The sequence below is a fragment of the Bactrocera tryoni genome, chromosome 5 (genome assembly GCF_016617805.1).
Source record: "Bactrocera tryoni isolate S06 chromosome 5, CSIRO_BtryS06_freeze2, whole genome shotgun sequence".
Lineage (NCBI taxonomy): Eukaryota > Metazoa > Arthropoda > Insecta > Diptera > Tephritidae > Bactrocera > Bactrocera tryoni.
Window position 1 is genome coordinate 51,310,664 of NC_052503.1, and position 24,606 is coordinate 51,335,269.

At 35.2% G+C, this 24,606-nt stretch overlaps 1 protein-coding gene across 3 annotated transcripts; it reads right to left on the reverse strand.

The window, feature by feature from the left end:
- Positions 1-12,391: 12,391 nt before the first annotated feature.
- On the reverse strand, positions 12,392-20,837 carry LOC120778649 (protein cortex). Of its 3 annotated transcripts, XM_040110564.1 has the most exons (8): positions 20,452-20,837; positions 19,887-20,038; positions 19,497-19,631; positions 19,192-19,438; positions 18,871-19,053; positions 15,811-16,191; positions 15,029-15,178; positions 12,392-12,859 (listed from the first exon to the last, which is right to left on the reverse strand). In XM_040110564.1, the coding sequence occupies exons 1-8, from the start codon at positions 20,540-20,542 to the stop codon at positions 12,585-12,587; spliced, it is 1,614 nt and encodes a 537-aa protein (XP_039966498.1). In that variant the 5' UTR covers positions 20,543-20,837; the 3' UTR covers positions 12,392-12,584. The 3 variants fall into 3 exon arrangements, with proteins under 3 accessions (XP_039966498.1, XP_039966500.1, XP_039966499.1); XM_040110566.1 differs by lacking the exon at positions 19,887-20,038 and having other exon boundaries at positions 12,518-12,859; positions 20,452-20,835; XM_040110565.1 differs by lacking the exons at positions 19,887-20,038; positions 20,452-20,837 and adding an exon at positions 20,324-20,421 and having other exon boundaries at positions 12,518-12,859.
- Between the last annotated feature and the right edge of the window lie 3,769 nt (positions 20,838-24,606).

Here is a 24,606-nt window from a genome sequence, read left to right on the forward strand (position 1 = left end):
ACCTTCTGATGTCTGTTTAATTAACACAGGTGGTGGTAAAAATCCTTCTTTTAATAATTTCCAAAGACTAGAACGTGCAATAGTTTCACATTTAACTATTTGTAAAAAATATTGTGACTCACGTACATGATTAGCATACCAAGTAGTATTATTTTACAACATCATAGCCTGTTCAATATCTAGTCCAGTAACAGTTGGTGCAACATATTCAGCAACGACTGGAAAATTAGCAATGACTAAATTGCTCCAAATGTCAGCCAACACATTGCCCGCACTTTCGCAATTTCGTTTTTCCAGATCTAAGTCAGTAGTTCGATTACTTGAATCAAGATGTGATCCAAAATCATCATGATTTAATAGTACATCAGTAAGTTCGCGACTGAAAGGTGCTATGCGTCGTTCAATAACAAATTTGAAAATGTGATGTCACAAAGCTTTGGACCCCCCTGCCCCTTGTCACACAATGTCCCTTCTGAATCATACACTCCCCCCCTCCTTCAAGGTGTGACGTAATTTATGGATGACCCCTATGTATGCTTTTTTCCTTCTTGACAAGTATAGCTTTAGGAGTTAATAGCCTGCGCCGTATAGCGACAACTTTGCATTTTTTTTTTGCTGTTCATGGGATCAGAGTCCCATACTTTTGAATACTGATTCTTATGTAAAATTGAACGAGGAATCGAATGGAAAAGTCAATTTGAAAAAAAGTTGGTGAAAAAGCACAAAAAACGGATTTATTGGATTTTGAAATTTTTTTTGATTCTGAAAATATTTTTATTTTAAAATTTTTTTGTTTGATCGGTGGAGCAACTTTGACCACTAAAAAGTTAACAGATATTCTTCTTCTGGTCTATATTATGATATTCTAAAGTTTGAGTAATCACGAAGGATTTTTCGCATACGTAGCACGTCAATTTTGCCCCCAATATTTCGTCATTAAATCAAAACTTACATATGTATATCCATTTTTTTAAATTCATTTTTTCGAGATAACTGAATTCAATTGTTTAAATATGTCGTTTAAAAATTTTCAGCTGCTTCATTATCTGTCAAATTTCACTTTTTTAGGTTGGCAACATCAATCACACTTCGATTGAACCTTAGTTGAAGTTCGCAATACCAGAAAAGAATTTGGTTGTCTGAAGTTGAATTGTCTTAACTCCAATTAGTCCAAGTCTAGTTGAAAAACGCAATTGAGCATCCATTTAACGAGCAAAATCCGAAAAATTGCTGACTGCCGCATTGCTCATTAGGAGTAAACAAAAAAGAGGCAAAACTTTGGGATATATAAAAAATAAATTTTTTGGCTTTAATAATTTAACAAATGGATTCCCATTTCTGTTGGCAACCTTTCCAAATAAATATTTATACTAATATTAACACCCCTATTCTGTGCACTTGACAAATTCAACATATTTCTAATTTGTCAAAGTTTTAAATTTATCAAGCATTTGGTACTCTGTGTCTGAAATAAAAAGCTCTTCTCTTTATAAGTTGTTAAGATGTCAAATGCTTTTGACATCGTTATGAATAAAATATCTGATTGTGCATCTTGTTGTGAAAATGGAAGATATTTTACTTTTGTTATTATTGTTAAACGAAGATGAAAATTGTGAGAATAGGAATCGCGAAAATGTCACTACCTTTAACTGTAAGGGTTCTAGTAATTGAATTAGTTAGGCCTAGAATGGCCTGCATCATTTCACGATGCTCCCGTCGCCTCTCCTCTTCAGCAGCATTCCTTTTTGGTATGTACAGTAGCGTGCATAACTGAGTAAATGGTTATCAATACTGCATGTATGGTAACGTAAAAATTTTAGTACTTCATCAATTTTAACAAAACTTTTGGAATTTGTTCACTTATTTTTCCTCTTACAAAAGCCTCCTATCGCGTTTATGAAAAAAAAAATTGGAACGACCAGTTTTCTAACGAAATCTTTGCAATGCCGCATTTACTCAGAATTGCACGTTTTGCACACTGGAAAAAATAAAACGATCGCGTGATCAACATAACGGGGATTTACCACTATTTTTCGTTTACTTATTCAGTTGCATTTTCTGTGCACGTGTTTCACTTTTTTAAAGTTTTTTGACGAGATAACATCTACTTAAAAAAAAAATGAAGAAAATATCTGTTGAATTAGAAAACAGCATCGTGACATTGACAAGAGATGATCTCTCGTCTAGGCAAATTGCAGATAAACTAGGTGTTAGCTAGCGTACTGTAACCAGCGTGCAAAAAAGGCGAAATGTTGTCCGGAAAACAAACAAAGGTGGCCGACCAAAATTGCTCACGGACGCAGATGCACGCCTAATGATCCGGGAAATGCAAAGGGACAACACAGCTACACCAGAAAGGGCCGCAAAAGCTATAAATAAGGATGTAAGCGAATGGACAGCACGCAGAGCACTGAATCGGATTGGTTTTGAGTCAGCAGTAAGAAAAAAAAAAGCCGGCAATATCTGAGAAAAATAGAAAAGCACGACTCAGTTTCTGCAAAAGCCATAAAAATTGGAACGTTGATGACTGGAAACGTGTAATTTGGTCTGACGAGGTGAAAATAAATCGTTTTCAATCGGATGGAAAAAGTTATTACTGGCGGCGACCCAATGAAAGGATTCAAAGGCACACGTGAAGCAAACTATTAAGCATGGCGGAGGCAGCTTGATGATGTGGGGCTGCTTCACATGGTGGCATATTGGACCAATCCATAAAATCGATGGAATAATGAAAAAAGAGGGATTACCTTAATATATTAAAGACCTACTTGCCCGATTTTGTAGACAAAAGCGAGTACCCGGAAGAAGAAGTAGTGTTTCAGCAGGACGGTGATTCCAAACACACCGCTAAAATTGTGAAGGAATGGTTGGCGCTTCAAAAATTTTCGGTGATGGAGTGGCCTGCACAAAGTCCTGATCTCAATCCCATTGAGAATTTATGGGCAATAATGAAAATGCGATTGGGAAAGCACGAAAGAGCACCGAAAAACCTGGATGAGCTGTACAGTCGCATACAAACGGAATGGAACAAAATACCGAATGAATTTATTCAAAAATTAGTTGAGAGTATGCCAAAACGCATAAAAAGCGTAATTAAAAATAAAGGACTGTGGACAAAATATTAAAAATTAATAAGTTATTATGGTTATTGCAAAACGAGCAAAACCGAGTAAATATTAGTATACTTTGAATTACTTCATTATTTAAGAAAGTTGATCTCTTATCTTTAGTGTTATATTTTCTGTTTTTTAATACAATAAATATAAAGAAATTCTGAAAGTTTTGTTTAATTTGATGTATTATTAACATTTTTATATAATTATATGTGCAACATTTTTAATCATTTACTCAGTTATGCACGCTACTGTATATCCGCTATTAAAGTGCTGATGAGCTTATTTCGTGCACTTCGCGATTGCACCGAAGTTGATGCATCCTTAAAAGAAAAAACGTAATAAGAAATTGCAAAAAAAAATTTAAATATTTTGAAATTATATCATAATAAGTTTATCTGCCAGCGGTTGCCGCAACTCCTTCATCTGTTGAGACGTTTTTGGGCAATTTTTCTCCGTACCTATTTTTGGGTGTCCTTGACAAAACAACACATATGCCTCCAGCTGCTCGTGCGTAGCTCTATCGTGTTTGGGTTTACTATAAAATAAAAGTTAAATTATAAATTTTGTTAATAATTAAAAATTGAAAACTTACGTTGCAGAACAGTCCATTTTAACGAATAATTTGAATAGAAATCAGCTGTTTTCTATTTACATTATTTTGCTCAACACATGTGTGGGGAAAAGCTTTACGAATTGAAGCTTTTACTTTTATCAAGATTGCCACGGAATACCAAATAGGTATATGTATATCTCGCTTGATAAATATTTGAGTTAATTTTCAATATTTTATTAATTTGTCAAGTGCACAGAATAGGGGTGTAAGTCTTGAAATATAGTTAAAAGACACCATGTGTAAAAATTTTTGGATCAATGAATTGCTAAGTTTTCTCGGAAAAAATTCTGGAAAATTCGGCCTTCTAACTCTATAAAAGACCTTAATATAAATAACAAATAAAGACACAAAAATATCAAATTATAATCAAATATTTCGATTAAAAATGATTTCTCCAGTTTCATCGAAAATGGAAGCACAAACATCATTCAAATATTCATGAAAATATTTTTATTTCTTGCCATCATAAATATATTTTTTGCCAAAATTTCGGAATTTAATGCAAAATTTAGTATAATTAATACAAAAATCTATGTAAATGTCAAAAAGCACCAACTTTTTTTGTGACGAGCGATTTGATCTGTCATTGCGCATTCCCGAACATTATGGGGTAATGTAATCACTCCGAAAATCGATTTTTTTTATATTTTGACAGTAAAACCTATTGAAGTCTGCAGCTGCTACGTTTCTAAACGCATTATTCTCGAATCATCATTTTCAGAAACTGTTATGGTCCTAAATTTTTTTTTTATCGACTTGACTTTTTTTGAAGTTCGACATTTTTTTTAAATGAAATTGGTTATATTTGGTAGGGACGACAGCCGCAGAACTACTGAATAACAATCCATTCGATTTTTTTATTTCAGACAACATGAACAGCCGCTATCACCATGACCAGTGAACTACTTTTTTTTCTTTGGGACTATTTTGATTTAAAAAAAATATATTAAAAATGTAAAACACGAAAAAAATTTTTTTTTTTACATTACTAAATACAAGTAAAAGTATATTAAACAATTAAAATGATTGAATTTTGTTGTCAATCACATGAGAGTATCCCCTTATACATACTTCGTATGCATTGCAATTGACGTTTTCGAAGTCGTTATATGTTTGAGGGGCACTGTGGTAAGGCGACCAAACGTTTCAACATCAGAATTAAAAAAGTGCTCCTAAAGGTATACAACTAAAAGTATTATCTGTCGATGCAGTCGTATGAATGGCAAATGGGTAAACGCAAACTCATATCCTTATATAATGCCAGTAGCTGTGAAATTTGAAAGAAAAGAAAAAAATAACGGCATCATCAACGGCACAGTTTTTTCTCAGTTGCTAAGAGCGTGTAATTTTACATGTCAGATATTTTTGCATGGTGAAACAGAAGCTCTTTAGCACGGCGTACTGAAAAATTGGTGAAAGAAATTTTTATTTAAATCTATAGGTAATTTACCAAACTTCATTTACGAAAGGTTAGTTTGAAAGAATTTGATACTTTAAATAAAAATATTAGTAAAAAATGTGATAGTAAAGAGAACGGGTAATATGGTGAACCAGCGTGAGGCCAATATGGTATAGTGTACCATATTACCGGCTTATTTTCATTTTATTGTTGAAGTGTATTCCAAATATGCCGAAAAAAGATGAACGCAGACAGTGGGATAAAGAGATCATGGGAATGACCATAGCAGCTGTGAAAAACGGAGAAATGGGCATACTATTGGCCTCTAAAACCTTTGAAGTTCCACACACAATATTACAGCGAATGGCTAGAAACGAGAAGCCGACAGAGGAACTACTTTCCACAAAATTAGGCAGGAAACCTGAAAGGGAGCTTATCAGTTATTCTTTGGAGATGGAATCTCGCTTTTGGGGGCTAAGTAGATTGGACTTACGATCTCTTGCATTTCAGGTGGCACTTAAAAACAATATTCCTAATAATTTTGATGTGTTGGCTAAATATGCAGACAGAGACTGGTTGGATGGGTTTTGCAAACGCCATAGTAAGCTTACGTACACCAACTGGCACTTCTTTCAACAAGACAAGAGGATTAACTCGCCAAAACGTCGCTTCCTTTTTTAATTTACTTGAAAATAAGTATACGAAATATAATTTCCCAGCAACCCATATTTGGAATGTAGATGAGACGGGGCTGTCAGTGGTTCAATCTCGACAGACTAAAATAATTGCACAAAAAGCAAACCGAAAACTAGGCGCCATGACTTCCGCAGAACGTGCATCCCTTATAACTGTTATAACGTGCATGAGTGCTGGCGGGTCTTTCGTGCCTCCATATTTCATATTTCCTAGATAGAATAATAACCCACTTCTTATGAAGTATGCTCCACCTGGAGCGAAATCTTCGTGCCATCTATCTGGATGGGTACAAATTTGGAGCACACAAAACCGACGAAAGAGGAGCCAATTTCCTTAGTTTTAGACGGGCATTTTAGCCACACTCGCGATATAGAATTGCTTGACCTAGCTCGTGAAAACCGTGTTGCTATTTTATCATTGCCACCACATTCGACTCGTAAAATGCAGCCATTAGACAAAACGTTCATGAGTCCGCCGGTTCATGAGAACCGGTGAAATAGCTATCAGTCGCCTTAAAAGTACTGGAATTTTTCCTATGGATAGAAAAATCTTCACAGAAGCCGATTTTATATGATAACCCATAGCCAGTACAAGCACTGGATTATCAAAAAAAAAAAGTCCAACGCATGTATCCAACAGCTTGCAATCACAAACTATTCGAAATGCAGGTAAACGTTTATTGTATTTCTCAAAATTTTTCTGAAGTTTTCAAATGAACCACAGGTGAATTTTCATCGAACGCAGCTGCAACTCATATAACGCCGTGGATGATTTCTTCGCCCCAAAAGATAAGGAGAACCATAGCCAGCAGTAGAGGAAGAAAATCAAAGGCAACAGTTTTGACAACCTCTCCGTACAAATTATAGTTGCAAAATAGTTTGGCAAAAAAGCTGCTCGAAATTCCGCCAAGAAGAAAAAACGCTGTATTCTAAGAAAGCACATTGTTCAACAAAACAGCGCCACGATTCAAGCAGCGAATCAGATCGTAGTGTGCCTTTCGAAGAATCGGATGGCGAGACAGAATTCCCTGATGTACCACCATTTAAAGATCCATTTTGTACTTTTAGCAAAAAACGTTGGGAACAAGATGTAGAGGTACAAAAATGGACTTCTTGTTTACAATGTGAAGCGATTTAGACTCAGGACGTATGCATTCCAAAGATAAGTGCTATATTTTTTGCGGTTCCTTCATATAAAGCTTTTCTGGAGTGTTTTATTTGCAAAAACTAATTTTATTTGATTTCGAATAAAACTAAGCCAAGGAGGCCTTTTTCTTTCATTTAATTTTATTTGATTTGGTTTTATAATATACATATGTATGTATGTATATAATAGATGCGTAATAAAACATCGAATATATTTAATTGTCAAACTTTTTAAATGTTCATTTTTAATAATGTATTGTGCGGGTAATACCCGAGACAGACATGTAGTAACAATACCATAGTAAAGGTATCATGGTATTCTGTTTACTACGTTGGTGACACACATGGCAATGTAGTAAACTGAAATACTACCTTTGTTTCATAAGCATTAAATATTTCAAAAAAAAATGTAAACAATAAATATATACGAGCAATGGAGAAAATAAGTTTTATTCTTGCAAATAATGCAAAAATTATGTATTGTCTACATAAAAAACAAAAGTGGGTAAAGTGTGCATTAAGAGCTCACCATAAAATAAGGCGGTACATGACCCTGGCATTCCTAAAAAAAATACATGGGAAATATAGACGGTTCTGGACATGTGTAAGTCATACAAGATGCTCGCAAACTTTTAAATATAACTCCAAATGTTTCACAGGTAGAAAAAGGTAGCTTCTGGGAGAATGATGTTCCTACTTTTAAGAACGATAAGTTCAAAAACACTTTCCGAATCCGAATTGAAGAATTTACAGAGAGCGGACAGCCGTTGGAGGAATGCTATTTCGTTGGAAAAGCGAATTGGTATCGGGCTTTATTCATTAGCTTCATCAGCAGAGTATAGAACAGTGGCAAGCTTATTTGGAATTGGTAGAGCAACAGTAGGAGGAATAGTTCTTGAGGTGTGTAGAGAAATGTATACCGTATTCCAAGAAACAATGTTGGACGCGTATCCACCAACACAAGCTAAAATCGAAGAAATTGTTAATGGTTTTGAATTATTGGAGTTCCCTCAATGCTATGTATGGAGCGATTGATGGATGTCACATTGAAGTGAAACCTCCAAAATGTGAAGCTTCAGATTATTTCAATTTTTAAGGACTATCGTTATAGGCTCACCTATGTACATATATAAACATAGGAGTACCGGGAAGATGTAACGATTCTTCCATTTTTGAATGCTCGGCATTAAAGGCTTATCACATGAATAATGAGCTATTTGCAAAACAATTCAAATTCATTGGGGGTCTAAAGGTACCGATTTTACTTATTGCGGATTCAGCGTTTAAACTTTCGCCATACGTAATGAAACCGTTTCCGTTTGCAGTTGACCAAATAGAAGGTGAAAAAATTTTCAACAAAAAATTATCTCCTTGCCGCCGTGTTGTTGAAAACGCATTTGGTCATCTGAAAGCGCGATTTCGCCAAATTGGGCAATGTTTGGAAGTTAACATAAAAAATCTGAACACAATTATAAAAGCATGCTGTACTCGTATTATGCATAATATTTGCAAAAACAGAAACGATAACATCAATCAGTGTTGGATTCAGCAGTCGGACATCCAAAGTACAAGGCAGCAGCCCCAAAGAAGCATTTCCGTAAGTGATACAACATTAGCAACAGTGGAACTGCTGTAAGAAACGCTTTAATGACTAATTTTATTACCCATTATTTGTTTTCAAGTACCAAACAAATGTACAAAATAAAAGAAATATGTTTATTTATTTATTAACGCAGAAAGCAATGCGTTGCTTTCTTCTAGTAATTTTGCTACTTTTTCCTCATTTTCTAATGATTTTTCTAAATATTTCTGCATCCTATCCTGTTCATCTTTTATCAATTGGAAAAAGCGATCATCTTGGCGTTTTCGTTTGCGTTCATTTCTCGAATTAGTTAATGGATTGTTCACTCAACGGTACCTCCATTGCATCAAATTCACAATCAATTAAATATTCTTCACAATTCGGTTCTAAAAAACAAATGATAATAATAAATATGTATTTTTAAATAATTAATTACATACCGTAAGTTAAACTTTCGTCCATTACTTCAAATAAATTATTTGATTTCAAACTGTCCAACACTGCACGTCGTTGCAGAACTCTCACTTTGACGGAGATCCACCACTAGGACCAATTTTACGTTTTTCCAGTGGCGTAGCTACAACTTCGGGCGCCCGGGGCCAAGGATGTTCTGCCGCCCCCCTTTATTTACCTACAAGTTTCATGAGGTGGTTCGAACAAAAGTGAATTTTTACAAAATACCTTCTATTAACTATATAAAATTTAGGAACGCCAAGCAAATTCTGAAGTTCCAAAATTCTCACAATACGGTTTTTGAGGAAATTGATAGTAAATTTAAAAGACATCTTATTAAAAGCGATAGAAAAAACTCATTTTTGCCCTATATCTTGTACACTTTTGACACAATTTGCAGGAATTTTTGCCCGAATTGGAGTTTTTAAATACCATTTTGTCGCCCCCAAGAAGTTGCGCCCGGGGCGACGGCCCCCTTCGCCCCTCCCTAGCTACGCCACTACGTTTTTCTTACCTGAAAAATTTAAGATTTGGAAGAATTAAATAAGAGTATTTCCATAAGTGGACTGGTTCTTACATACCTACATATGTATGTATGTATATCTTTTAGTTAAATAATTTAACCGCGTACGCATCTCTGCAGCATTCAACCGTACCTTGTGCTCTTTTTCCAGTTGTGCGCACATGTTTTGTAGCACATGATTATTTTTGTGGGTTCCTCGTAGTTTTTCAATGTTTTGGCCCCAAAAACTTCACCTCAGAAGTCCCTAAATAAATGCGCGGCTTTTTCGTATAATTTTCCAGTTTTTGTTTCTTATTATTATTATTTTTGAAGTAATTTTGACGGAATATTTCGAAGAGCTTTTGTGTAAAAGCTTTTAGCAAAGTTTTTTACCTTTTTTAGCTCTGTTTATACAAATACCACAATGAAACATCGTAGTATTGTTACCAGCAAAATACTATATTACTCCTATGGCGTTTTGCTGGTATTTGGTGACACACATGTGGTATTTGTACCATATATGGTATTGTTACTACATGTCTGTCTCAGGTATAATATGGTATAGAGTATATAGAGTATACCATATTAACCTAACCATGTATACCATATTACCCGCGCATTTTTCATAATGCCAGTTTCTGACTTCTTTCACATTTTTAATCACAAATTTAACACCATACAATATTATGCATTTTAGGTCAAGGGCTATATTTGCGAATATTAAAATACTAGATACAATTCAGTTTTGAAGGTTTCTTACGAATCTTTTCATGGTTATAGCCAAAATACAAATGGGTATACCATATTACCCACACTTACTCTAATATTAGACGCCATTTCGATTGGAGCTTTTCAGAAATTTACATCGAAACTAATGTCGAATGTTCCTATTTCAACTGAGTTTTTAGCAACAACCACTAATATTTTCATTAAGAAAAGCATGGGGTCCTAGTTTTCGTATATCTTGTAACCCACGCTTGTTATCATAATAATACGAGTACTATTCGTTCAATATTACTGCCGATATCGTATATGTATGTAGCTGTGTATGTACAAACTGACCAAACAGAATAAAGTTGCTGTATGGAAAAGTTTTTAATTTGACAAAGTATTTTCACGAAATTTGGGAAATTTGGCATGGATTGCAGTTTTATAAAAAACACAAGCGTACGAGAGCCTCCAAAGACGATCAAGAGATGCTCGTTCTCCTCGATCTCTTCACCTGAAGAAAATATTAAAAAACTGAAAGACATGGATGGCAAGAGAGCTCGACATCGGTCGCGAATCGGTTCAAATGATTTTGATGGTTATTTTGGGTATGAAACGCGTTCTAGCTCGACTCGGCCCGATAAAGCTGATTTTTTTTTCAAAAATAGTATCGCAAATAGATCTTTTGGACATGCTTGATCGTGCGAATTCCAAACCCACATTCATGGAGAGCATTATCTGCCGATGAGACATAGGTTTATGAGTTCAACATGCAAGCTAGCCAACAATCATCTGAATGGAGGCAAAAAGGTGCCGATTCAAAATCGTGATTTGATGCATCATGAATTTGTGACCAAATTTAAAGCCAAAAACTCAATGAATACCAACGTCAACCACCATATTCACCACATTTTTCTCCGTGTGATTTTTTCTTGTTTCCCAAACTGAAATTGCCGTACCGTGGACGCCGGTTTCAGTCGATCGAATAAATGTTTCTTTGTTTTTGTTTTCATTTACATGCAATTATTTAATAAATGTATATACTTTGGGTGAATTAGGTTCAACAATTTGACGTAATTGTTATTAATTTGAATATTTTTAACAAATGCACTATATAAATATAATAAAAACAAGTAAGGAAGGGCTAAATTCGGGTGTCACCGAACATTTTATACTCTCGCATGGTAAAGTGATAATCGAGATTTCATTATCCGTCATTTACATATTTTTCAAATACCGTATTTTTGTAAAGTTTTATTCCGCTATCATCACTGGTTCCTAATGTTTATACTCGTATTATACAGAGAAGGCATCAGATGGAATTCAAAATAGCTTTATATTGGAAGAAGGCGTGGTTGTGAACCGATTTCACCCATATTTCGTACATGTCATCAGGGTGTTAGAAAATATTATATACCGAATTTCATTGAAATCGGTCTAGTAGCTCCTGAGATATGGTTCTTGGTCCATAAGTGGGCGGCGCCACGCCCATTTTCAATTTTTAAAAAAATTCTGGGTGCAGCTTCCTTCTGCCACTTCTTCCGTAAAATTTAGTGTTTCTGACGTTTTTTGTTAGTCGGTTAACGCACTTTTAGTGATTTTCAACATAACCTTTGTATGGGAGGTGGGCGTGGTTATTATCCGTTTTCTTCCATTTTTGAACTGTATATGGAAATGCCTGAAAAAAACGGCTCTGTAGAGTTTGGTTGACATAGCTATAGTAGTTTCCGAGATATGTACAAAAAACTTAGTAGGGGGCGGGGCCACGCCCACTTTTCCAAAACAATTGCGTCCAAATATGCCCCTCCCTAATGCGATCCTTTGTTCCAAATTTCACTTTAATATCTTTATTTACGGCTTAGTTATGACACTTTATACGTTTTCGGTTTCCGCCATTTTGTGGGCGTGGCAGTTGGCCGATTTTGCCCATCTTCGAACTTAACCTTCTTATGGAGCCAAGGAATACGTGTACCAAGTTTCATCATGATATCTCAATTTTTACTCAAGTTACAGCTTGCACGGACGGACGGACAGACAGACATCCGGATTTCGACTCTACTCGTCGCCTTGATCACTTTGGTATATATAACCCTATATCTGACTCTTTTAGTTTTAGGACTTACAAACAACCGTTATGTGAACAAAACTATAATACTCTCGTTAGCAACATTGTTGCGAGAGTATAAAAATACAAAAATTAATATAAGCACCATCTTCAGTTTTCTATAGAACCTTAAGTAGAAATAACCAATAAGTGCATACATACATCTGTATGTGTGCAAAAATAAAAAAAACAATATCAATAAAATTTACATACACTTTCATATATACACAAGTTAAAATTTTCCTATTACATCTCCGATTAGTAAACTACTTGAGACAATTCCAAGAGTTGAATATGGGACCAAACTTAGAATTCAATTCACATGTATTTTCCCTTGATATACTCGGACCGTATTCTGTTTTATTTTCGGCGCAAAAGTTCCATATTGTTAATGTTTCATCATTGCCGGATGTCGCCAATCGGGTACCATCTGGGCTCCACACCACGAAACGAACTCCACTTTCCGGAATGCATAGCAAATCTACAACACGATTCAAGGAAGACATGACGAGTATTTTGAAATCCCAGCAACCATCGTCACCTTTAAGAAACAAATTCAAAACTGTTTTCAGACTGTGCTTATATAAAATGTTCCTGCCGAAAATTCATTCGAATGATAAATCACATTACATTTAGAAATATACAAAACGTTAATATAAAACATAATAAGTTGTACTTTTGACTTTCTTGGCATTTTTTTTATACTTTCCTACTTTCTACACCTTCAGCGTTGGTCGACTTGCCGTGGCCAAGTGGCTTTAGTAATAGTAATAGGTGCAACCCAAATGGGAACACACATTTCTACTGCGAACTAAGAGGAATACCTTAAAATTCCCATAATTAAGATATGGACGAAAGAGGACACTCGTGACAGCTCCACCCAAAGCCAAGATGTCGAGGTGCCCGTGATGGCTGAATTACGGTAACCGCATAGTTGAACGTGAACGGACCCCTCTGATGCCCGGATGAGTTCGGAGGTATTCTAATGCCTTCACAACGCGTACTGGCTCTGCAGACAAGTGGCCAACCCCTTCCGGCTGACTAGTGGGAACAGAATGAACGCAAATAAAGAAAATAAAAGAATAACAACCTCTAACACCTTGACAACTAAGGCCTTGACAGGGACAACGACTTCGACAACAGAGTACAGGACGCCAGAACGGACTTAGACGAAGACACCAGTTGACCAATAAAAGTGCCTGGGTGCAGCTTCCTTCTGCCATTTCTTCCGTAAAATTTAGTGTTTCTGACGTTTTTTGTTAGTCGGTTAACGCACTTTAAGTGATTTTCAACATAACCTTTGTATGGGAGGTGAGCGTGGTTATTATCCGATTTCTTCCATTTTTGAACTGTACATGAAAATGCCTGAAGGAAACGACTCTGTAGAATTTGGTTGACATGGCTATAGTAGTTTTCGAGATATGTACAGAAAACTTAGTAGGGGGCGGGGCCACGCCCACTTTTCCAAAAAAATTACGTCCAAATATGCCCCTCCCTAATGCGATCCTTTGTGCCAAATTTCACTTTAATATCTTTATTTATGGCTTAGTTATGACACTTTATAGGTTTTCGGTTTTCGCTATTGGGGCGTGGCAGTGGACCGATTTTGCCCATCTTCAAACCTAACCTTCTTATGGAGCCAAGAAATACGTGTACCAAGTTTCATCATGATATTTCAATTTTTACTCAAGTTACAGCTTTTACGGACGGACGGACAGACAGACATCCGGATTTCAACTCTACTCGTCACCCTGATCACTTTGGTATATACATCGCTATATCTGACTCTTTTAGTTTTAGGACTTATGTGAACAAAACTATAATACTCTCCTTAGCAACTTTGTTGCGAGAGTATAAAAATTACGATTGTCATGTATTTTCAGTGGACAGGGAATTTTTTTAGGGTATTTCCAAGGAAAGTTCATGACGGGATTGAAAAAAAATGAATAGTTCAAAAAAAAAACACCCTAATACATACATACATATATTAGGTGTATATTATTTCCGAATTTCTACACAAGATCTTACGGGCTGACCGATATTTTCGGAAAAAAGAGGTCCATTATTCGGTATCTGAGGGCTTCAAAAGGTATTAGCGCAAAGCTTTGTTTTGACAAGGTCATTAAACCGGGTAAAATTTGAAAATGCTGTTGTACTAATGGAAGTAAGCGTGGTTACAGTCCGAATCTTTTAAATGTAGCATAAGAATGTAAAGGTTATGCTACGCACCGAATTTGGTGAAGTAGTTACTGAGATACATATAAGATTAACACTGGGCGGTGACAGCCTCTTTGTCCACTTTTGAGAACGAATCCTCTGAGGCCCTTCTATATGATATAAGATGTGAAATTTAATGAAATTTAATTTCTGACGTATATAATTACTGATTTATCGCACGTTTAGTAGTTTTCAGCATTATCGGTATATGGGGAGGGGTTGAGGTTATCATGCGATTTCACCTATTTTCACTCCGTCTGAGGGCGAAAAGGTGGTTAATATAGGTCGAGTGTTTGGGAGAAATATACTTTAAACTTTTTTGGGGGCGGCACCATGTTCAGTTTGAAAATTCTTTCAAACGCCTTCCTAATAATCGTTGTACCAAATAATAATTTTGTATCTTAATTTTATAATTTACAAAAATGTGTTCTTAATATTAAAACAAAAAAAAACATATTCTAATAATATACTGAGTTAGTGCCATACCACTCACCTGCCATGGAAACGCTCACAAGAAGTTCAGCCGTAATTTTACTAAAGGTGATATAGGTGATAATAATTCTTCGGTCCATCCTCTGGTAGTATGCCACTATTTCTTTGCTTGGGACATGTAGAACTACGATCGATGCTGGTGTCGTTTCGGCTTAAAATATAGCGATATTTATGTACAAAGCAATAAAATAATGTATGTATATAAATAAAATAATTTCCACAAACACCGGATTAATTACACTAGCAAGTGGTCGTTTGATTAATTCTTGAAAATACCTAATTATTATACCCTGAACATCAAATATTAAATTTGCTACGAAGTTTCTGTTTCTAACACCGACACCCTATAAAATACAATATATAGTACATATGTATGTATATAAATGACCAGCGTGGCGAGCTGAGTTGATCTAACCATGGTCGTTTGTACGCGATCTAATCTCTCAGTTTTTGAGATATCGATCTGAAATATTGCAAATATCCTTTTCTCTCGAAAAAGGGGAACCGCCGATATCGAACCACTATAAGTAGTATGTATATAGCTGTCATACAAACTGAACGATCTACATATATAAAGTTCTTATATGGAAACATTGTATTTCTGAAGGGTATTATAGCCTTAGTTTGAATTAAAAATTTTTAACTTAAATGTTTAAAAATTGCGAGAGTATAAAAATGAAAACTGTAATATAACTATAAAACACTACTAATACAAACACCTTATTATTTTTTTAAAACAATCAAATTAAATACTTGAGTGCGGCAACTATTTTAAGTACTTACCTATAACCAAGTCATCTCCATTCCAGGGGTGCCAATCGAAATGAGTGTGCAATTTGCGTTTTGAACAAACTACCAGATATACATCACAGGAGCTCCAATTATAGACCACAATGTCTCCACTTGTATCTCCGCTGGCAATGTATCTCATATTCGGTGACAGCTTTATTCTGTTGATCGGCAGCTTATGACGCCGAACTTTTCTTACAACTTTTAAATCCGGCACGGAGAGTACGTATAAACAACCTAACCCTGTTCCACATATAATTTGTGATCCTGAGTGGTTCCATATCAAGCAATGTAGGTCTGAGTGGTCTGCGGAGAATACTTTTCCATTTATAACCAAAGACTTTGTTGAATTAACAACTTTCCACAGTTCCAACACTGAAAGAAATAATTACTAACATTTAAATGTATGTATAATTTAATATCATTTTAGATGATTTTAGCACCGGGTGAGAATAATAAATTATATTGGCGGGCATCAGCAGAACATACAGAAATATATTTACAGTCCAAATCACTTAATTTTATTAAAACCAAGTAAGAGAGGGCTCCATACTTCAATAACGTCATTTATCGACCGTGAAATAGTTGAATTTAAAATTATTATCTGTATGTATGTAGTATATGGGATGTAGGCGTGAATATAGTAAGATTTGGCCTATTTTCACAATTGTATTATAGGAATGTCTGGAAAATGTTACAAACCAAAACCAGTTAACATTGTTCGAGTAGTTTCAGAGAGAGAGAGAGAGAGAGAGATTTGTCCTCAGCGCACTTGTCAATATAGCTTTATAGATTTGAGAGATATGTTAATTCAATTTATTAGATGGAGGGACCACGACCACTTTTTAAACCAAATGATGCCAAGAAACACGTGTATGAAGTTGCATCAAGATACAAGGTCTGTCGCAAAAGAAATCGGACTGTTAACAACAACAACAAATTAATATTTTTCAAAAGTTATATTTTTTTATTTAAAGTAGTTTCCTTATGCTTCGATACAGTGTTTAGCCCGGTCAATTAGCATTTCAAATGAGTGTTTCGAGGTCATTTTTCGGAATGCTCTTGAGAATATAGCTGAAATATCCTGAAACCAGTGTCCTTTCATGGGCAAATGAAGTTTTCCAAATAGGTAAAAATCACAGGGTGCCAGATCAGGTGAGTAGGGTGAGTGATTAATGGTTAATATGGAGTTTTTTGTCAAAAAATCAGTGACAAGCGTCGACCGATGACACGACATTATCGAGCAACAGGCGACAGGACCCTGTCTCACGGTATTGTGGTCGAGCACGACGAATGCGTGACAAAAGACGCTTCATAACACCAAGGTAAAACACAGCATTAATCGTTTGGCCAGGTGGGACGAACTCTCGGTGTAGAATACCCTCGGACTCGTAAAAACAAATCAGCATTGTCTTTATTTTTGACTTCTGAAGACGACCGACTTCTGATCGTCACAGAGGTCCTCACGACCTTATTGGAATCGCTTAAACCACTCATGCACATTACTACGGGATAGGCACTGATCACCATAAACTTTTTTCATCATTTGAAATGTTTCAGTAAACGTTTTCCCAAGTTTAAAACAAAATTTAATATTTGCTCTTTGTTCAAAATGCAATTTACGACCGATGACCAAAAGCTGCTGTCACTTTTTGACCGATAACATCGATTGTAGTTATCCAATTGTCTTAAATTTTTTACGAAATGTCAACAAGAGATCAAACTTTTTATTTCATATACCCACCAACAGGTGGCGCCACCACAAACAGTTATATTTAAAAAGTTCGGTTTCTTTTGCGACAGACCTTGTATCTTATGTTTTACTTAAGTTGCAGATTGCGCTGACAACTCGTCTCGTTGCTACGTGTGTGCACTGCCCTTAATTTACAGCAGATGCTTAAATCGGTACACCACAGTAGTGCGTTGCGATTTTTACAATGGATAAAAATATCGAACAAAGAATTTGTCTCCAATTTTGTATTTCTAACCAAATTTCGTGTGTGCAGGGTCGTTGAGAATGTTGGAAAGCGCTTACGGTGATTCAAAACCGCAAGCCCACGAGTGGTACAAAGTCTTCAAAGACGGTCGAGAGGTCGTTGAAGACATGCCTCGTTCTGGACGACCTTCGACCTCTTCAACTGATGAAAATTTTAAAAAAGTAAAGGATATGTTGCTAGAAAATCTTCTGTAGTATTCGAATGTTTTCGGTGGATATTTTGGTTATGAAACGCATGCTTTCTCGACTCGTCCCGATAAAGCTGAAGTTTTCAAAAAGAGTACTGTAAACAGGTCTCCTTGGTATATGTATGTTTGATCGTGCGAATTCCACATTCTTGGAGAGCAATATAACTGCCGATGAGACATGGATTTACGAGTTTGTCATACAAACAAGTCAACAGTCATCGGAATAGAGAGAATTAAAACGGGCAGAATCCAAAAAACCAACGACAAAGCCGCTCAAAAATCAAGGTGATGCTCATTGTTTTTTTCGATAAGCGTAGTTTGGTGCATCAAGAATATGTTCCGGAGGAGCAGACGGTCAATAAGAAGTTCTATTTGGCCTCCTTAAGGCGTTTGCTTGAGAATATTCGTCGAGAACGGTCGGAATTGTGGAAGAACAATTCATGGATTTTACGTGATGAAAATGCACTATCGCATCGGGTCACGAATTTGACCAAATTTAAAGTTAAAAACGCAATAAATACCATCGATCAACCACCAAATTCACCAGATTGGCTCCCTGTGATTTCTTCTTGTTCCCCAAACTGAAATTGCCACTACGAAGAGATAAAACAAAATTCGCTGAAGGAGCTGAAGGCCATCCCAAAAAGTGATCATGAAAAGTGTTTCGAAAACTGGAAAAATCGTTGGCATAAGTGTCTTACATCTGGTGAGAATTACTTTGAAGGTGACAATATAAATATTGATTAATAATTAATTTACAATTTATTGGTATCTTTTTGTCACAACATACATATACTAAATAATTTACCCGAATTATATTAAACATTTCTAAAAGTTTAATTTTGTACACGACAGTTTGTGGCATCTTACCTGGATATTCGTTGACTTTGCATCCAATTGCCAGAGTCTTGCCATCCGGTGAAAATGCCAAGGACTTTATACTTTTTACATTGAACAACATTGTAACATCATCCGTACGTTTCCAAATTATCAAGTCTTGACCGAAAGAAGCTACAATTTGTCCATTCACTGACCAATCCACCATATTTGGATCTAAGAAATAATAAAATGTTTAGAAAAAAGTGAAGAATATAAACGAGCACATGAGTATGCGAATTTATAGAAACATATTTCTTAAGATAATATAAACATCTATGAGGTAAAAAACCTTAAACTATTAGTCAGGATTACCGAACATCGAATCAAAACCGGGAGAGTCGTGTGTGGTTTCAGCAAATGCTAGAGGCTTTGAACGCGGAATGCACCGCCAATCGTATTCATCACCATGTACATCAAGACGTCGAAGTACATTGGAGCGACTTTCCAAACCTTTTACTACTTGATCACTAAGTTGTAGAATTCTATCTTCTTTCAACTCGAATGTCTTATTGATTGCGATCTTCAGGCTATTTTGCCTCCAGTAATTAGCTGAAAAATGCTGAAGAAGAATTTTTTTGGTTAAAAAATAATAATTTTTGTTCAATGTCAATACATACCACTTTCAGAACATCTTTTTCCATATTCTTGGTTGCAAACTTAAGATTTTGGTTTAAGCGCTGGGAATAATATCGACGGGGTATAAATCGATCTCCATAAGATAGAGCAATAATATCGGGAAACGAGGTTCTGCCCTTAAATCAAAAGAAGAAAACATTTAAAATTCTGATACGCAGAATAATATATACCCTTCAAAGGTGCATTTCAACTATACTTAGGTATAACTAAATTTAAATCAAATGCAAAACGGAAAACAACTTTTATTTCGAATTAAGGTTACTTAATAAAGAAAAACCATATTTTATAAAGATCCTTGGCTTGAATATGATCGATCAGTTTAACTAACAGCTGTATCTGTTTTTTATTAATTAGATATTTTCCTTGTTTACCTGCACAACCTCATTTTCCCATTGGCTGTCACGCTTTTTGATGGAAGCGTCCGCCTTCCCAGATTTCAGATTAGCGATCATCTCAGCTTTAAAACAATTTCGAGTAGTACCATCTACATTCATACCGATCAAATTAGCATTGATTTCGCGTTCTAAAAATATTTTATCGACAGTTCACATAACAAAAGAGACCAAAGAAAATGCCATTTTTACTATGTCCAAGAGCCGTTATTAGACAGTAACAGAGTTTCCTATTCCATATATTTTATTTAATATTGTAAATGCAGCTGTTTGTTGCGAGAGTATAAAAACATTAACTTCTGCTGAACCGAAGCTATAGCACTTATGAGAAGGTCAGCATTTGCTTTTGATGGGTCAGTTTGTATGGCAGCTTTATGCTATATTGGTCCGTTCTGAACTATAGCATACATACTTACATTTATAGATAGAGAGCTGTAAGGCGACATGTTAAAATAAAATCCTTAGTTTTGTTAAAAGTTTTGTTTACTTGTTGTTTCATTCACAAGAGTTTGACAATTCAAATTGGCTGTTCATATAAAGTTACCATTATTCGGGAATCGGGTCTCATACTTTTCCATATTTTGTTGCATTTTGCATTTCGTCGATAGACGGAAATATGGCGCGTTTGAAAGCATGGACCTACTAGAAAGGTAATCAAATTAGGTGGCAGCACCTCCTCCTTGCATGCGAAAATTTAAGTTTTGCAAAATACTACGTTGCTTGCATGGGAAAGTGCTGGTAGTGGGCGACACACATCTGGTTCTCGTTCGTATTTTCGGATTTAGTATTGTTACCATATGTCTCTCAAAGTTGTAAGGGTGTTCAAGAATACGTGTACTAAGTTTGACAATAATATCATTATTTATCTAATTAGTTACAATTATTGTCTCTCTCCCTCCCATCCTCTAACTTCCATTGACTTTAACTAAAATATTGGTTATTCTCTCAATACGTCGGAAAAGTGCTTAGAACTAAAATTTTAGAGATGCACAGTGGTTCGGTGCCATCGGAGATGAGCTAGTAGAGTACCAGTTACGAGCCCGATTACTTACTACTTCCTAATACCATGTTCAGACCGAAAATTTAAAAGATTAGATTATATTTAAGTATTTCATAACCCAACAGTGTTCTCACTGCCATTAGAAAGATCAAAAAACAGCTGTTATTGTCATTCAAGAATTCACATCGCTTAATATTTATCAAAAGAAAAGATTGTCATATAGTATTTTGAAATAAAAAGACGGTTTTTTTTTAATATTTTCCATATAATAGAAATAATGGATGCATTTTTTTCATTTGTTAAGTCGATTTTCAGATGAAATTAGATTCATTGCTTTAAAAAAAATTTGTTTGTTTACATTTTTTTCCCTTTGTAGTGTCTAAATCAGCTGTGATAATGCAACAGATTTACAGTGCTGACAAGTAGATTGCGGATAATCAGAGTCGCACAGAGAGATTTAGCGTGGATCAGTTTCAAATCATTTCAATGAAGTGATTTGGAACTGTCATTTTTGTATGGCGAAATCTTGATAAATTTTTAAGATTAATGGGATAATCCATTCAACAGTCCAAATTCACTAAATCTTGTGATTAAGTGTCGGTCTGAACATGGTATAAGAGAGGAATCGAATTGTGTAGTAAAGTGACTACTTCAAAATTCTTTAGTGATTCGACGTCGTTTCTATTAATACAATTTTCTTCGTGCTTCTTCGTCTTCATATAACTACTTATTATAATGGCCTATTTTTAGTTTTCTTGTATTCTTTTTTGCTACTATCCCTATGTGCTATCTTTCTTATATACAATTCTTACTGCTTATGTATTCATCTTATTTAATTGTTGTTTTTCTTATTGTAAATTATTCATTTTTCTTGTTGAATAATTCTTTTTTATTACGTGTTGAAGCGCTTGGCGCTGTACAGCATATGTCCCGGTAGGAACGGACCCTAAACTAATTGATATTTTTATACTCTTGCAATTTAAAAGAATCAAAGCTCCGGAAATTACTTCAGGGAAATATGGTAATTGGGGGTAATATTGACTCGATTGTATCTGTTTTTGCTAGTAACACACGCTATTAACATGCCACATAATAAAAAATGTACAATCCCCAATCATATGGAGAAAACTCAACCATATGTTCGAAAATTCTAATATTTGTTATACAAGTATAGGAGCTGGTTCTAGGTTACAACCAATTTTATTTATTTTAAGCACAAAGGTGCACTGATATTAGTTAAACACGCTCACTTATTTTCATTGTGATAACTCATATAAATCGTATAAATCGTAGTATATAATCACATGGAAGTTCGAAAATCTTTATATTATGTATGTATATGGGGCTCAGGGAAGTAAAGACCCGTTCCAACGCATTGTTAATCCACTTAGAGTACTATTATCAGGAGAGGATTTTCTCTGAATTTTAATTGTATATCCCATACATTGACCGATATTTTCGGTCAAAAGTGAACTATAGATATTGGGGTCCACATATTCGGATATTGGAAGAGTTTTGGTTGGATTTGGACAATTTTTAGTTTTAAGGTGGAAAAATTCTATTCCGTTATATTCTATATTATTCCTTTCTGCTGATTGTCCTTTTTCTAATTTGAATGTCCAGGTGTAGTTGTATATGATCGGTGAGGTTAAATCTCCGAGATTGTGGGGGTGATCCAATGGCTTGGGTACGTGATAAAGTAGCGCTTGATTTCTTGTCACTCAAAATTTTCGTTGGTTTTTCATCAAATACCTCAAATATGCTTTGCTCGCTAAAAGGCACATCATTCCAAAAAAAATAATAGTTCTTATAAGAATAAACTAAGCACCATATTAAGATATAAAACTAGAATTTGGAACAGGGGATTGCAGAAGTGAAGAGCATTTGAGGTGAAAATTTTCAAAATGTCGACATGGGCCTGCCCTCTTATAGGTTTAATGTACATATGTATGTCCTAAACCTATAAAACTATGAAAACTAAATTCAATCTTTGCGTTCCTCTATCAACTTAGTGAGAATAGGCGACTGATAACCTCGCCCACTCCACATATAATGGCTTTGTTAAAAAAGACTAAAAGGGTCATAAATAAATAACTCACAGTCATTTCCTTCCGGAATGGTACTAGGTGGCTTTTTAAAGCTGGTGTCAAAATTGGACGATGAGGGTGGCACAACCCACCATTAGCTGAAATCATATATGTATATCCATTACTTCGGTAGATGATTTTATGCTAATATTCCTATTTTGGTTTAGTTTCTGTCTTCTTTTCCATATGGGTTAGTATGCTTCCTTAAAACGATTTCCATTCTATTCACTAAATTGCTAAAATCTATATTTTGATAATACTGATGCAATATATTTATATGTACATTGGCCGAAAATAGCTTTGAAAAATCTTAAATTATGATCAGAAAATCTTTTATGATCAAAGAGGTTTTCAAAGAAACCAAGACAGAGACGATTCAATGAACCAGTTAGATTTTATTTATGCAATGAACTGATAACCAGTAATACAGTTTATTTTTTGAAATTTTATTGACTATGTTGAATATTAGTGTTTGTGCAATGTGTGCGTATTCAAGCGTACGCGTGATTGCTTCATCATTAGGGCAACACAATTTTGTGCGTGAAGCTTCAATATGCTTAAGTGGTAGACGGTATTACTGACACTCTGAAACTACTTTCTTTTAAAATATGAATACGCTTTAAAAGTTTAATAAAATTTAGGGTAGTGTAGGCCTAATCTCTCTATTCCGTTGGAGAGATCAGGTTGCGAAGTATCTGGCTGCACTTGGTGTCTGCACCAAATAGCGAAAAAAGTAATAAGTGGCGGGGTGTTGTTTTCTCGGCTATAACCGCGTAAGCGGTGTCTACGTCAGTAAAGAAGAATAAGCAAATTCCACAACCTAAATTAGACTTATTTATTAAAATGTATTAAAGTTTGGATATGGATATATGTTTAACACATCAAATTATTTACTTTCAAATTTCTTAACTTCATATAAGCCTCACAAAAAAAGCACCAACAGTGCTCGCACGATCCCGGAGACAGTGCCAAAACCCCAAGACCACGCCACAGCATGCGAGATCATACGCTTACCCAAAGTTTCTTTCCTTTTCGAATCAAAGGTTGTTCACATCAACATCCTTTAATTCAGCCACGAAAATCCATTATGGTTCTACAGCGTTCCCCATGGACTGTGACGTTATGACCGGGTTCATTTTTGAAGAAATATGGACCAATGATTCCTTCTGCCAATAGAGCACACCAAACAGTGACTTTGCAAGTGTCAGTTTCATGGATTATAATCACTCCAAATGCAACAATTTTGTTTATTAAAGTAGCCTTTCAACCAAAAGGGGCCTTCATCGCTGAACAAATTTTTTTTGTGAAAACCGAGATCCGTGGCCATCTTGTTTTAGTAATAAATTTGCACGATTCGCAAACGTTGTTCCAGAGTAAGTCTGTTCATCATGAAATGGCAAACCAAGCTTATTATAAATCACGTAACACAGGTCTAAAGACAACACCCTTACGATTATAATGCACTTCTAGAAAAAAAACAAAGGAATTGCCTTCTTGCATCTAGGTATTATATCTTGCTTGGCTTTAGTATAATTTGTGTGACTTTATGGTAATACTTTTGAATATTATTTACTTTTAAAAAATAAAAAGTAAAATATTTTTTAATTTTTGG